Raw genomic sequence first — 17,444 nt, 5'->3', positions numbered from 1 at the left:
AAGTTTTACCGTGCAAGTAAATAAAATCGAGTAATTATCTTTTCATTCTTCTCCACTAAAATTATATCAGCAATAGTAACAACAGTAAAACATTAGCTGCCGTGGGCCATATTGATGACACTAGTCTTAAGCTGTTGCAGACCGGATGGATGCCACTAGCGGGCCGGATTTGGTCCGCGGGCCGTAGTTTGGAGACCCCTGCTTTAGTTGTGCCACTGTTGTTGTGCCGCTGTTGAATCGGGATATGATATTTCAGATTGCTTTATATTCCTTAATTTATATATATGAAAGTCTGTTGTTCCCAATGATGGTCCTTTTTTTGATCAATTAGTTTTTGTGTTGTAACTTTATTCTCATATTGGGGGTAACTTCGCATAAATATGTGGGTTTTTGAGATCTTCCCTGTACTCCCCTTGGAGCCGGAAGGCGTTCTATTGTTGGACTGTCTATTGGATCGGATGGCGGTGCTCGTCCGAGGCTTTTTTCTTCTTGTTGAAACCATTTTCACATCAAGTGGATGTTTGATCTGGCGTCATGGTGCACTAGGGCACGCAGGGAAGTTAGCTCCTACGAGTATCCTCTCGACAATTTAATTATTCATTAAACCAATCGTTAAACTGACGAATATATATGGTTTTTGACAATAGAATGATGGCTGATTTCCCATGAGAGAAGCAGTGGAAAGCATCGTATTGTGTCGGTAATTCCTTTTTTGTTGACAAGCAACAATTGTCGCTTCGCGCAATTGCCATTCACCCAATACCTACCATCGAGAACAGGAAAATGCAGACTGAAATTATTCACCGCAGGAGATACTGAAAAGTGCGATATACCATACAGGGTTTGATTGAGAAGTAATGAGCCTAATTTTTTTATGCAATTTTATTAAACCTTTTGGCTTATACAACTAATATTTTCAAAATAGGACCCTTGAGCGTCAATGCACCGCTGGTAGCGGTTCTTCCACTGCAGGAAACATTTTTTAAACTCATCCGCCGGAATCGCGTTCAATTCGGCTGTCACAGTTTTTTGGATCGCCCCGATGGAGTCGAACGCCTCCCCTTCAGCTTTCTTTTCAGGCGCGGGAACAAGAAGAAGTCCGGAGGGGACAGGTCTGGGCTGCAGGGAGGGTGGGGAAGCACCTGAACCCCCATCTTGGCCAATGCAGAGGTCTTCGTCTGTTTGCGTCGACGGAGGCCGGTCTTGAACGACTTGTGCCACCATTTTACCTGGGCACTGGACAGAGATTGGTCCCCGTAAGCCTCCTTGAGTAGCCCAATGGTTTTGGTACTCGCTTTGTTTAGCTTTACGCAAAATTTGATCGAGTAACGTTGCTCCAACGATCGCTGCATTTTCGCCACTGCAAAATCCTAACACATTTTTAAAACAGCTTTCACGTGCGGAGCGATGTTGACTGCACCGGTGTTGCCAGCGAACTGGGACCGGTTTCTATTGGAAGGGGAAGGTCCAACGATCATTTTCCCCCACCAGCCGGTTCGGTTGATTGCTTGGAAGACGTTCCGCGCAGGAAGGCTCATTACTTTTTAAGTGTAGGTAGGACGGGATCGTAACTATGAACCAGAATTGATTCGAGGATGGGCTGTGGTGGAATAAAAAGTGAGGGTGAACCCTGTTCAGCTGACTTACATTTATGTGTGTATACAAGTTTGTCAGTATATTTATAGTTGCGCAAAAACTCGAATTCTTACAAAAATGGAAGCAAATCTTTTAATTTTGTGATATTCAATATATAATTTGTGGAAGACTTGAACTTTTCTTATTCTTTTTTCAAATGTAATATGCAATATTTTTGTAATGTTGCCTTATAATGAGGTGACATTTTTTTCGAGAAATGAAAACACTAAAGTCGATATGGCCGAATATGTAAATACAGATTAAGTATGCATATGCATGTTGTATGCTGAGAATACGCCAATCTTCCCAGGCAAATTTTGCCACCATGCCATAAAAGCCTCTTACGCTTTTAGACCAAAAAAACCGTATAAGTACGCTATTGGTCGCATTTTATTCCTGAACACACGAAATTTAACTGTTGTTTAACAAAGAGTATAGCTGCATATAACGCATGAAAGTATGTATGTATGTGTAAATAAACATATTCACAACCCAATGAAATGTTTAAATGGTTATTATACGCAGAGCTATGAGATATAGCATACACGTAGGCGTGTATAAAAACTAGGGTGAGCCTTTGCACTGGTAAGAAGAAGTTTAAACCTAGCATTGTCGTATGAGTGCGAAACATGATTAAAGCAGGAACCGAAAAGAATCCACCAATATACTTATGAATTTATAATTATAAAACGTCGCCAAACATGCCTTTATGGTCATCCATAAGTATTTGGATTACAAAATTATTCAATCGACATAATGCCTGTACCTGACCAATATTAGTAGTTTTGACTACAAATTCTCCAATATTTGTTCGCAGTAATTTTGATTAAAAAAATAAGGATACTATTTTTATAATTAAGCACTTTTGTAGTTTAAGTAGCACAGCACCTAAATAAATGGCATTTAAAACCATAAGAGTCGGAGGTCTTAAAAACCCTTTGTTCGGGTGTGTGTCTTAATGTTTTTCCACAAATGGAGGAACCTACAGTTTTACGCCACCTCCGAAAGGCAGATTATTTTTTATTAGGAACTTTTTCATGGTATAAATACACTCGGAGGTTTGCCTTTGTCTGCCGTGTGGTGACTGCTATTAGAAACCACTTTTTGTACCGGGCACTGGCGATTGGTAGTCATGCAACAAATCATTCGGCTACGGCGGCCGTCTTATACTATTAGTTATGCAGGTTTAAATTAACTGCAATAAAATTTAGCGCAATATTGGACAACCACGATTATATTATGTGTACCAGATTCAACTGTAAAAGAAAGAACACCCTAATATGGTAATAAGCTAACTGCTCACAACACAATGACACAAAGCATTGGTACGGATAAAGGTTCGTGGCTATGGATAAACCAGTAACTGCTCGACCAATCAGGTAGTTATTTTAGTGGTATGTGTAAAATAGGCAGCATTCCGATTGTTTGATTTGTCAAAGGAACACCACATAATTTCGTTGTTGGTTTTTCTTAAATTTTCCGACTGAGTAATGACGAAGGCCGAATAAAAGGTTATATTCATGCAGGACGCTATTATAGATTCTATAATCGGGAAAGGTCGTTGTAAGCGCGAGCTTCTTAATTTAATCGTAGAGAAAATTTAATACTGAAATAAATGATTAGAAATAATAAACGAGCGACTCATTATCGTCCACCGAACCCAGCAACGTTAAAGTTACGTTCTGAAAGTACTTGGGACATCAATGACGTGATTATACCAATTGTGAATGAATTTGATGATTTCGATGAGTGGGTCGACGGTCATCGCCGTTTAGTATATTGTGCTTCCAATGAAGATGCTAAAAAGCATTCTTCAGGCTGGGCAATGCGTAACACAAACAATCACAATATTAATATATTAAAAAAGAGTTGTCTCGGAGTACTATATTGCACGGCCAGATGTAAACTGCCTAACGGTAACATTATAAATTTGCGGCCAGCCATTTGTGATAAAGCGCGTCGTAAGCAGCAGGGAAGGCAGTGCCCTAATCGGTAAATACGTAACGAGATTTTTAAATACAGTAAAATCAGTAAAGTTGGACACTCGCACAAATCTGACAAATATTCTGTACTACAATAAAATAGTTAACTTTGGACACTTGGCATGTTCACAGTACGATACAAAATTTACATCATTTTTTGGAAACATCCTGCGTTGTTGCTATTTCCCATACAAAATTAAAATATGGCGCTGTTAACAATTTTATCACTCAAAGGCAATCAATCGTCAACAGTTTTTAGTCTCACAGCAGAGTTACATTGTGACAGCACCAATGAAATATACATTTTTCTTTCCTGTATTTGATGCTCTCAGAACAGCATTTGTGATGAATGTTAGTGTTATGTCTTTTCGAGTTTCATTGACACCTCTTATTGAAAATATTTTCCTGCTTTAAATAAGTATGAACTTAACCTATTCATTAATTAATTCAGCACATTTTGGAAATTTAACTTGTTAACCTGATCTTTTCTATTTGGAATTTTAATTACGAAATGCAAAGTGAACTTTTCGGACGACTTGCAAAAATACTTTGAAGTAATATATCAAAATATAAATAAAGTTGCCAAACTGATAGATCTGGGAACACCAATAAAGTTTTCTGAGGGTCTTACACCATTCTGCTGGAAATGACTGCTAGCAGTTTGATCCTAAAAAGCTACAAAATGTAAAGGCCAACATTTTGTTACGAACTGTGAACTCTCTTTCTGGTAAGTTAGATACAGAACAGCGCCAGAAATATTTCAAGTGAAAGTGAAGCAAGTGCATCGAAAATTGTTATCCTTCCATTGAAATATAAGCTTTGTCAATAAAGCCCTTTTTGTATGTAGTTACATTTCTATACCTGTGTGACTAGTGTGAACAAGGGTATTATAATTGTGTATACAACCATACAGCCATACAGCTTGGCGGCCGCCGTAGCCGAATGGATTGGTGCATGGCTGCCATTCGGAATTCACAGAGAGAATGTCAGTTCGAATCTCGGTGAAACACCAAAATTAAGAAAAGCAAGGCAATGGCAAACCTCCGAGTGTATTAATGTCATAAAAAGCTCCTCATAAAAATATCTGCCGTTCGGAGTCGGTTAGAAATTGTAAGTCCCTCTATTTGTGGAACAACATCAAGACGCACACCAAAAATAGGAGGAGGAGCTCGGCCAAACACCCACAAAAGTAGTGTACGCGCCAATTATACATACATACATACAACCAGTATATGTAACGACATTAAGGAAACGGAAAAGATCTAGGCATATACTTTATATACGGAGAGGCTTGGAATGATGAGGGGCGTTAATTTAGCCATGTCTACGCGTCCGTACACATATTACGCTCTGTCAAAGATAGACTGGTATTGAAAATAGCTAATCGGCCAACAGAAAATACGACGCATTTACATTTTTGAAAAATGGGCGCGCCACGTCTAAATTTACGTCCGTCTGTCTGCTAAATAAATAATTTAAGCTCAGATGTATGTATGTATGTATATAGTGTTAATAAGCCCGTTTATTAAATTGTTCATTATTTTTTGAATAAAAATAAACCTTATCTAAATTCCATTCATTTCTCATTGCCTATGAGTTAGTTTGATTCCAAAATTAACAGCTCAAAGGTAAATTTAACTAAAATGTCCGGTATATAAAGTTCGGACCGGACCGAAATTAGTGCTTTCTTATTTATGAAATATGAAGTTGGTAACATTTAAGGAATCAGTTAGATATGAGTACCTGTACTTAAATTTCTATGAATGTGAATATGTATTATATCTTGAATACAATGTAGACTTTTACTAAGTTGCAAAATAAAAAAGTGTTTTTTCTTATGAGTGCTACTCTTGCATATATTGGTCACAATATCATGCACAGCCCGTGTCCAACTTAGCCAAGCTTTACTCTACATACTCGTACTTTACAAAAAAAAAATGTTTTTAATTGTTCATGTTTACATTTATTGTACATATACATCAAGAGTGAAAGGGTAAACTGTTCTTACTAAATATTTGATAAAAACTAGCAATTCGCGCCTTGTTGCACCAAGTTTAGCACAAAATAGGCGTTATAATAAAAAATACTTATAATTAATGAATTATAATAATAAAATATATTTTTTGGAACGTTTTGAAATGATGAATCCAAACGAATGAGCAGAATGCACAATTAAATGAAGTCCTTTAAGTGGTTATAACCACCTCCATATGTGTCTATATTCAAGTTACTCTTATTAAATTTTTTATAAAATTCCGGTGTATGCAATACTCACAGATTTTCCATCAGGAGCCAAAACCTATAATATATGTGTTGTTTATTTGTTACACAGGATTTGTGTTTATTCAAATAAAACAAAAAGTGATTTTGAGTGATGGAAGTCTTTATTTGTACCTTTACAAGTTTTTCTGTTAAGTGTAAAAGAAGATATCCGTCAAGTGACTGTTGTTAGTGTTGATACACATTTGGGTTCATTTGTTTAACGCATTTTCCATGGATTTCGAAGAGATTTTTGGTTGCAATTGTGTGAAGGTTGCTGACATAAACCTGCGACTTCAAGTAACATCAAAGAAAGAATTCCGGGGTGGTTTAATCGGACGATCTTGTTGGGAGCGATAACGCGATCCAGTTAACTCTTTCTTCTCAGTATCCATTGTAGCCGGTGCTGTATGTGTGATTGTAACAGTGACCGTACTGGCGATGGCGTCCTCAAAAACATACAGTCCAAATTGTCCTCTTCGTTGTTGATATTGAGGATAGCTTGATAGCAATTCACACGCGATTGACGGTCAGCATGTACTAACTGATGCACTGTTTGCACTTTGTGCGGGAACATATGTAAGTCTTTCCCTAAAAGAAACTGTAGGGCCCGATTGCGTGGCCCGTCGTTTGGTTGATGTTACTTTCTTCTTCTTTCGACATCGGCAGCCACATCCGCAATATTCTCGGCCGCACGACCAGTGCAAAGTCTGGCGTGGTTCCAGTATGCTTGAGTCGAGTTGGAATGTTTGCTCAGTTGGCGAGACACAATCAGGAAATCGATGTCTATATTCACACTGGCCAACACCATTGGTCAAAAGGATCGACACAATTATTCCGCTCTCTATTGCCTGTCTATTTGAATACTGCAGCTTTCGAGTTCACAAGTGTCAAATATGATTGATGGTGTCGTAGCTATTTTCAAAAATTATAACGTCATCATGCATCATGCAAAGATGAAGCCAACATCGTGAACTGGCTCTAAGCGAATATGAAGGAATCAGCTGATTTGCTGAGTAGAAAAGGATATGATATATCAATAGGAATATATGAAGTTTAAGTTAAGGTTGTGTTAGTTATATACAACAAAACTAATACACCCACTACCCGTGTTCTTTCGTTGACATCTGAGAATCATCAAATGTAAAGAATTCAGGAGGTGTGGACATCATCTGACCGTTAACCGGCTCTTAGCGATTTTGAAGGAATCAGATGATTGGTTGATGTAACCGGGGTCATGGTAGCGGTTACCGTATTCTTTGCACCGTTTGACTTCTTTTTCTACTGTTTGGCGACATCGACTAAAGATATTATAATATATGCGAAGATATAAAATGGTTTTATTCACCTCTTGTTAGTTCTTTACCATTTAGCATTTTCCATATGTACGGACCAATTATAGACGAAATGGATTCAAATATTAAGAAACACTAAAAAGAGTACACACTATTTTAGCTGAAAAGAAATACGTGTAAACAAACGAAACCTGCTCGCGTAACGATTTCAAAAACAATAAGAAAAATACTTATGTGAGCAGAGAATCTCATTGTAACGCTCTTGTTTTGTTGTAATTACTTAACGGTACAATATTTGCGTTTGTTGACTACCCAATTTCATTTGGAAATGCGTATCATATGCATTTTGAACTTTGTAGAAGCAAGGGGCTACAAAATACTTCTATGAGCCATTGCTTTCGCATATAGCCCAATATCAAATTAAAAGAGATATATACAAAAGAAAAATCTGTAGAAGAAAAAGAACATTGAAAATCGGGTACTCTTGTGGTTCGTTCCGCATAAAATAATTGAGATAGATATAAAGAAATCAATTTAACCATGTCTCTCCGTCAATAATCAAGCCCACTTGCCATATAATGGTAATTTAAAAAAAATCACGTATTATCCCTGTTATAAATGATGCAAAATTACTCACATTTGGTACAAATTATGAATGCATAAAAATATATATACCTATACTACATATATAATTGGCGCATACACCCTTTTTGGGTGTTTGGCTGAGCTCCTTCTCCTATTTGTGTTGTGCGCCTGAATTTTGTTCCACAAAAATGCTAACAGTTTCAAACCGACTCCGAATGGCAGATATTTTTTTATGAGGAGCTTTTTCGTGGCAGAAATGCGCTCGGAGGTTTGCCCTTGCCTGCCGAGTGGCGACCGCTATTAGACAATTTGTTTTCTTCATTTTGGTGTTTCACCGATATTCGAACCTACTCTGAATTCCGAATGGTAGTCACGCACCAATACATTCGGCTACGGCGGCCGAAAAATATATAGCCGCGTTAAATATTGCCCCCACTTTTGGGCAAATGAGTGTATTTCGATAACCAAGTATATGTACATGTCACCACCTTTTACTATTACACTACGGTTGTGTTAACTGCTTCATACTACTGAAGAAGTCTGCTGTACCCGCTGGCATAGCAAACAAGTGAGAACTAATATGTCTACATCTCAGCCCTGGGAGTGCAGTGCAACTGAGAGGCAAATGTTGAGATTATTCTACCTCATTATCCAGCTGCTGCACACTACAATACCAATTTTCAATCGTTGTAAGCCTTAGAAGTTTCCTCGAGCGGCTCCGATTTACCGGTGGCTAGAGGATAAATGCTCACTGAGTTGACGTGAGGTCCACTTTTCTAGGAGCAGACCAAGGCGAATTGAATACCTAAGGTGGCGGCTTCTGAAAATCGTTACTTTATTTTTCTCGATTTTGACAAGGTCTATGTCATGCATTATATAATATAATAATAATACAAAATATAAGTAAACAAAACAAGCAAAAGAAGAAAATACATGCTTGAAATTTACATGTGGAAATTCATTAAATGCCTTGGTAATATTGTGATTAGTGACATTTAAACTAAACAAACTAATGAAATCGAAGTGCCACCTTCTGCGAGGCACTAAAAATTACTCATCGGCTATTATACAAACCTTGAAACAAAAACTACGGCAGAGTTAAGAGACTTAGATTCTATTTTTGCAAAAGAGGAAATCGTAGAGGCTTTAAAGACGACCCTCACTATAACAACGAAAGAGATAGGCGTCAACTTGTCAGAACAGCAGAGAACAGATTCGTGCCTACGTGACTTTAACACAGGAGAAAGGTGAAATTCATATGGATAAGTCAGTCATAAATGCGCGTTATATAAGAGCCAAAGCAAGAAATGAATATACTAGAATCAAACATGTAGAGAAGCAAAACTGTAGACGTGCTTCGATCCCAACTGATAGCAAAAAAGAACATCGAAGTTGAAGGAGAACTCCACTGGTACTAAGGAACTGTGGTTCCGCTAGGAAGTGGGGTAAACTCAACAGAAAACGGGACCGGAAATGGCCTTGTGTGAGCGCGCATCCAATAAATCACACTATTAAGCTGCTATGTACCGCATAGTGATAACATCGAAGAATTTCGAAACAAACTAGATTACATTGAGGATATGGCTCGCGAAGATCGGTTTGTTTGTTTGTTAACAGTAATAGAAGCCCCGCCAGTGTAGGGCATATCACCGGTCATCTTCGTCTAGCTCATCTAGAGTAGAACCTAAAGGAACACTCAAACAAGCTTCTAATAAACCGATGCCGACTCTGACAAAGAAAAAAAAATAGAAATAACCGAATTCAGACGTGACTGTCTTCACATCAGGCGGAAATGCACTAGAGCTAGGTGAAACTTCAAGCCATTGCTATATATGAGTGGGAAAATGCAGCTAAGAGCCGCTATTGCAGGAAGCAAGAAAAAAAAATTGGAGAAACTCCGGGCAGATCTAAACAGAGAACCCTGAGGACTTGGGTACAAGATTGTATTGAAAAAATTCGGAGCCTGGATACCTACACCGCAACTAAGCTCGAGCACGACCATAAAAGAACTCTTTCCATGATAATGCCGGAGGACCAACAGAAAGACAGAATGTCTTTAGATGCGGAAAGTCTCCAATTGTCCAAATTGTCATAATATAGAAATAGTACCTTTCTAATCGGATACGCAGACGATATCGCCGCAGTCATCATAGAACGAAACCTTGAAGAAACTCGTAGAAAACTTAACCAAGTCATGATACGGTCACAAACGAGGCTAGATTCACGTGCAATCAAGTTAATCACAGGGAAAACGGAGCTAATACTTCCAACTAAGAAGCACATCACGTTAGAAGTTAACATGCAAACTTGCTCAAATATGCTATACACAAAAAAGTTATAAAGTACCTAAGTATAAGATTGGACCCAAGACAAACTTTCTCGGCCCAAATAAATCACGCAGCAGAAAAAAGCCGTTAAGATGGCAAACATAGGGAGACCAACCCAAAGGAAACAGAAAATGGTCGTGTACGGAGGTGAAGTGGAGCCAAATGCGCTAAAGGCAAATCACCGGTGTAAGCTCCTATATCATGAGTGCTATAAGAAGAAGTCACTTAAAAGATGCTGACCTGGAGAAGATCTTGGAAGTGAAAGACACCAGAGAGATACAATCTGAAACTGAAATGGCGATAGATAGTCCGGTGCCTAAGGCATAATGGGTGCAGTGGAATAGCTTTAAAATCTTTGATGGAGTTCTGTTTCGCGTATCGGAAAGCGAAGATGGAAAGTATTCCCCAAATCCTCAATGAACTAGGCAGAGGTCATCTGAGCACAACTAAAACGCTGGAGCAGAAGAAGAAGCGGTTTTAATGGGTATATAGCAGAGAAATACAATACTTGCAATACTTGATGCCGTGTAGTGTATATCAGCGAAAGGTACAAATTTGTGGAAGATTACAGCAATACAAAGTGGGTTCACCATTTGAGCGGTTGCCCATGGATGTGGCGGGTCCGTTTCCAACAAATGAATTCGGCAACAAACATGTGCTCGTTGTTATGGACTAGTTCCGTAAGTGGCCAGAAATGTACGCGCTACCAAACCAAGTGGACAAAACCATTGCTAGGGTTTGTGTGTAGAACTGGGTGACTTGGTGTGGAGTACCTAAAGAGTTACATTCAGACCAAGGAAGAAACTTCGAGTTCGCAGTATTTAAAGCGATGTGTTGCATATTATGTACATATAACACTCTTTTTGGCTGTTCTCTTCCATTTGTGGCGTGCGTTTTGATGTTGTTCTACAAATAGAGGGACCTACAGTTTTAAGCCGACTCCGAACGGAAGATATTTTTTTATGAGGGCATTAAGAAAATCATACACTTGCACTCGCAATCGGATGGAATGGTGGGCAGATTCAACAGCACTCTGGAGGAGCACTTTGGAAAGTTAGTTAGCCCCAACGAAATTGGACAAACATATTCAAATGTTCCTATTAGTCTATCGCTGAACTGTACATGCAACCCAGGAGCACCTTTGGATGTGATTTAGCATTCGAGGAGTCGCTCTTGCAATGGAAAGTATTCGTTGGGAAACACTACGGGAACACATGAATAAATTACACCATCATTTGAGGCTACATATCTAACGAAAGAGTAACGCTATGACATCAATTTGACCGTACTATGAATTCCGAAGGATTTAGCGAAGGTAAATTGGTACTTATTTATAGTCCGTAAAGATCAAGATCGTAAAGTTTCCTGGGAACGACTTTAGAAATCGGGACAAATATATCCAAATGTTTCTATTGGTCTATCGCTGAGCTGTATGTGAAACTCGGGACCACCTTTGGACGTGATTTCAGGTCGTCGGGTGATTTAGCATTCGAGGTGTCACTCCTGCATTGGACAATATTCATTGGGAAACACTGCACGTTGAAATGAATAAATTACACCATCATGTGAGCAGCTAGTGAGTAAAAAGATGAAGGATCGATTTGATCGAAGAGTGAACTCCGAAGGATTCAGCGAAGGCTGTTTGGTACTTCTTTATAATCCACAAAGAAAGAAAGAGGCTTTTCTAAAACTGCAAGCATCCTGGGAAAGATTGAATGATGTAGTGCATCGTATACAGCAATGCAAAAATGAACAAGGGAAAATCAAAATAGTTCACCTGGAAAGATCGGCCCGGTTGGATTAAAGAATTTGGTGTCTAATCAGATCAATTCAGTACGTCTGGCAACAACATCGAACGAATGAGGAAAATCACAAATGACAGACGATTGGACAGAAGTTGCTAAAAAAATACGAGTTACCACATCCAGAAATCATGATAGTTGTTAAGCACATTTAATATATATGTATATATAGAAGTGCATAGTTAATCAGTCTTAAGTTGAACGTTTGAACATGTAAACGAGGAAAATGATATAAAGTGATTAAGAATTGAAACTAAATGAAGCAAGCAAGTTGTGTTGGTTTTAGTTTTTCAGTTTTATTTAGCAATCCAGTGATGGTCCTCAGGAGTATTATACTTAAAGAGACGTTTTATTTGAGAAACACGTAACAATACCTATTGATGATATCGCCCTTAGCGAAAAATATTTAAGCTGAGAGAAATTACCAGCGAGAAATCAAGAACATGCTGAAGCCATATGCGAAAGTAGTTTATGATATCAATGCGATAAAAATGTGTTAGAGGAATATTTACGGGCTCCCAGTAAAAAATTAATCCCAGACAAACGTATGACGAAGTCACAAACAATATGTTATTAACCACGACAAACCCGAAGCATTTTTCCCCGATGCTCCAAGAGACATAGAAAAAACATTATCGATATATCTGCTACTAGCTCAAGCAAGATTAATTGGATGTGTAACGAGCGCTTTAGCGTCGTCGGAATAGCAGCAACTGTCCTAGCAGATGGTAGAACAGCTTATTTCACAATAATGAGTAACCGTGTCCACATGGGAGTAGTCGATTGCATTTTACGGGACTTGAGAAACTGCGATACACTTTTTGGCGGTGTAACTTTTTGGTTCGGTGTAGACTTTGGCCAGACTTTACCGGCCGTGGAAAAAGGTACTAGAGCCGACATCATCGGGAGCGCCTATTTTCATTTAATGTTATTGGCAATAAGCAAAATTGCCACTTCACAGTCCCAAAGTGACGGTTTGGTGTGCATTGTGAAACAGTGAAATAATAGGAGAATATTTGTTTTTTTGTAATGGTTGAAATGAAACAATTTCTGTGGACGGTGTCTCTTATCGGCCGGTACTGAATGATTATCTTGTGCGAATAATAAGAGAACATCCTTCCTTAAGTACACACACATATAAAACTATAAAACAAATACAGCCACATCTCAACACTAAAAGAAAATAAAAAGAAACCTCGTTCGCGAGGTTAATGCTATCCCGACTATAGCGAGTGGAACGGAGTACGTAGACCAGATTTCAGTAGTGTATCCGACGTAATGGTCAACATTTAGAGAAAATAAGTATAAAACAAATAAAATCCGCACTTGCCTTCTTTGCGGTATTTATTGAAATAAATGTTTATCATTAGTAATTTTTTTAAATTTAGCTTTCAATTCCTAATTCTGCCACCGCACACCCTGTAGTTGCATTTATTTAAATGTTATGTTTTCTTAAATTTTGTTTACGGCCTTAACTTTCTATTTTCTTAGACCTGATCGGATCAGTCTGGAATTTATCTCAGTTCTTATACACAGCACTACAATCAACTCCACTAAGTATTTGAAGTATCTTTATAATTTTATTTTTCGAATTTATGCCAAATATCTCGCCTTTCTGCCAATATTGATTTGGTCGAACTAATGGGTGGTGGTTTTAGAGCTGTCTGTATATACGAATTTTAAGCTGGAGAGTTCTATGTAATTGTGTAAGTGTGTTACTGTGTTTTCAATTACTGGCCAGCTTAAAGTTCAATGTAATTTTTAGTTTGACTTTGCTGCGTTTATTACATACGAGGTGTGTTCAAAAAATAAGGTGAAAGTTTCAAATTACGTGGCCTACGTACGAGTACATTCGACTTTCGATTATTATTTTTTTATGTTGATACACTCGTTTCGAAGATATGTTCACGGTTTTAGCAATATAGCATGTTTAGTTTGTTTGTGAGAGGCATATATAAAACAAATGTTTTGTGTTTTCGGCGATTTTCTGCGATTTTCTGCGATTTTCTGCTATCGAAAAAAATGCATGCAACGAACTCTCGCAGCGTACAGTCGGTTTTTTCGTTCCGCCGTGATATTTCGAGCATTCTCTCAGTTATATTTTGAGCAGTTATATTTTCCCGTTATTTTCGGTCGCTTGTTCATTTGTTTAGTTAGTGCATATTATTGAAAATTTGATAAAGTTTAATTACTGATTTGTTACTATGGCCCCTGGTACCACTAACTTTAGAAACAATAGGTTCGCCCTGTTGTCTCCGTCACCTAAAGTCAAACGCAATAGAACCTGAAAATTCTGCACTGAATATATTTCCTGAACTTCCAATCACCAAAACGGGTGACCCCAGCTTTTATCAGAGCCCTGGATGAAAAGAAACCGCTGTCAACTTTTTCCTGTTTTGCTGTCTACAAGGGCATACCTGTACAAGCAATAAGTAAAAAAGTCAACAATAATACTGAGCTTCGCGACGGTTCTCTGCTGTTACTTGTTAATAATAAGAAAATCGCTGACAAATTCCTAGTTGCCAACAAATTTCCGGGCGTTACAGATATTACAGTTAACTTACATGGATCTCTTAACTGCGTCAAAGGTACAATATATGCTCATTTTATTTTTACTTGTCCAAAGAAGAGATCGTTGAAGGACTTTAAAAAATGGTGTTAAATCAGCATTCAAATTCTCCAAGATCAGCGCGGCGTTCGCAAATACACCGGCACCATCCTACTAATATTTGATATATACAACCTTCCAGACGAAATTGAAGTCGCTTGGAGAACTTTATCCGTCCGTCCGTATTACCCGAATTACCCCATGCGTTGTAAGGTTTGTCAGATTCTTGGCCACACTGCAAAAAATTGTCGCAACTCGGGAATTTGTGTCACGTGCAACCTCCCCCCACACTATCCTTCCGAATGCACTAGAGTTATGTGCGCTAACGGCCAATCAGATCATCCCTCTTCCTCAAATTTATGTCCTAAGTTTTTAGTTAGTTGAAACTGAAACTGAAATACTTAAAATTAACCGTAAATAAATGCAGTATGTGTGACGCGATTCAAAATATAATGATCAAATTCCTCCTACTCCGAGCCCAAATTCGTTTGCTAGGGTAGCAAAAGTTTCAAATAACAATATTAAATAAACTACAAGTATATCTCAAAATAAAACTATTACGCCAAATAAAGTGTACCCTCTCACTATTCAATCTCCTCCCGACTCTCCTCTCGCCCTTTCTCTTCCCCCTCTCTCTTTGATTGGATTATCCCCCTTCAGATATGGGTATATCCACGCTTTCTCCACTTTCAAACCCAGAATCTATTTCAGAACTAACCGAGCGGACTGGTCCAAATTCTGTCTGCTTGTGAAACTCTCTCTTGTTCTTTCCCTATTTAATCTAACATCAACCAAGAAACTTGTAACATCCAAAAAATAGTCCGTTCCTCAGCAAATCAATCCATCCCACTTTCTATAACAAAGCCGATCAAGCCTGCTCCTTTGTTGTGGAACAGCGATCTTTCAACATTAAGAACTAAGAAGCAGAACGCCTGGCATGATTTCAAGCGCAGTCGGACCCAATCAAATCTTATCTTGTACAAAAAATGCAATGAACTTCTTCGGCGCAGTGCCAAAAAGTCTAAGACCCGCTGCTTCAAAAAATTTACCAGCAGTATTTTTTCTTCATCCGACTCAAAACGGATATAGGCTGACATAAAAAAACTTACTGGTTTTCCCTCCCACTCTTCTATTACTTCCCTTAAGTCGTCCCAAGGCAATCTACTATATCCCCATGATATAGCCTTAGAGTTAGCCGTCCACTTCTCTAATGCCTCTTCTGATTCCAACTTTCCTCCCTAATTTTCCGCTTGCAAACTTTCTCAACTTCAATCTAATCGTCCCATTCCTTCAAGATTATCTTCTTCTTCTAAGCAATTGGATCCTGATTTATCTCTACAGGAACTCCATTTGGCTCTCTTAGTTGTTAAAGGATTTGATAAAATATCCTATCCCAATATAAAACATCTCCCTTTGTTTCTTTTATTTCGCCTCCTCAACTATTACAACAACATCTTCTCAACCGGTAATTATCCCATGCTTTGGAAGACTAGTTTCGTCGTACCTATCCTAAAGCCTGGCAAACCACAATGCGAAGTAAACAGCTACCGTCCTATATCTCTTCTTCCCTGCTTAGGGAAGATTGCTACTAGACTATCATGGTATGTGCAGGCAAATAAGCTCATCCACCACAATCAAGTTGCCTTTCAGATGGTTGATGCTCTCTTATATCTTGATCACTTTGTTTCCGAAGCTCTATCAAGGCGAAATCATATTTCGCTCCTCTCATTGGATTTTCCCAAGGCTTTTGATCGGATAGGTATTCAGGTCGTTTTAAGGCAGCTCGACAAGTGGAAGGTCGGACCAAGAATCTACAACTTTATTAAATCTTTCTTATCCTCTCGTAAGCTTAATGTTCTTATTTCCAACGTCCGATCCCCTATGTTTCCCCTTAGTACAATTTTTCCCCGGTTCTCTACCATTTCCCACCAAATGTATGCAGATGATGTGCTTATATTTTCTAAAATTCCTAAGATAGTCATAAGTTTCTAGGTATAGTATTAGATTCTAAGTATTCCTTTAAACATCACTGTAAATACGTTAGAGATAAACTATTTCTTAAGTTAAACATTGTGAAATATTTATCTTGCAAACGCTCGCTTATCAACTCTGAATTGCTGGTCAACGTTACAAAGGCGCTCCTCTTATCCTCTATCAACTATGGGGTAGAAATATATGGCCAACATCCACTGCTGTCCGACGATCTTTACGTGCATTTCCTACTTCGCCAATAAAAAACATCTTGGCAGAATCAGGTCTACCATCACTAATCGACAATGTGGAGGACAATATAAGGAGACTTTATCCAGCTTGCTCTCACTTCTAATGCTTTGCTACATTTTTTCACTCGGCAGCTATGCGTGCACGGACTCCTAAGATAGCTTCATTAATTTGCAAATGCGCCTCTTTTGCAAAAGACAATGGACTGCCCTTAAGATTATTATCGACAAGACATGGCCATCACCCGCCATAGGTGCTGAAAAAATCATCTTTTATAAACGAATTAAGTTACATGCAAAAATCTAATACGACATCGGCAGGGTATTGTGCACATTTTTTTGAAATTTCATCTCGCTTTAAAAGCACTACTTGGCAGCTAATCTTCACCGATGGCTCCAAAGCCAATTACACTTCCTTTGCTGTCGTGAAAGAAAATGAAGAGCCTATATCGTATGGACTACTATTTCCGTTTTGCTCAGTTTTCCCCGCTGAAGCAACAGCAGTTCTCTACGCCATGCAGTATTCGTCAAAATCCAAGGGAAAATACATCATACGCACAGACAGAATGTCCTGTTTACAGGCCATAAAGACCTATAATAACTCCAATCACATTATTGACCATAAGAAATATCCTGATTTATCACTCTCATAAAATCAGAATCATGTGGGTACCAGGGCATTCATGCATCAATGGCAATACAATTGCTGATAATACTGCCAAGGATATGAAT

General features: G+C 38.4%; 1 protein-coding gene across 1 annotated transcript in view; it reads left to right on the top strand.

The window, feature by feature from the left end:
• The first annotated feature begins 3,250 nt into the window (after positions 1-3,250).
• LOC129246836 (transcription factor glial cells missing) overlaps positions 3,251-17,444 on the top strand; it is a 28,359-nt gene continuing 14,165 nt past the window's right edge. The window contains exon 1 of the mRNA XM_054885488.1: positions 3,251-3,627. Within this exon, the coding sequence (XP_054741463.1) occupies positions 3,251-3,627 (377 nt within the window). The remainder of the gene's footprint in view (positions 3,628-17,444) is intronic.

Source organism: Anastrepha obliqua, chromosome 5, assembly GCF_027943255.1.
Source record: "Anastrepha obliqua isolate idAnaObli1 chromosome 5, idAnaObli1_1.0, whole genome shotgun sequence".
Lineage (NCBI taxonomy): Eukaryota > Metazoa > Arthropoda > Insecta > Diptera > Tephritidae > Anastrepha > Anastrepha obliqua.
This window is presented reverse-complemented; position numbering and strand designations above follow the sequence as displayed.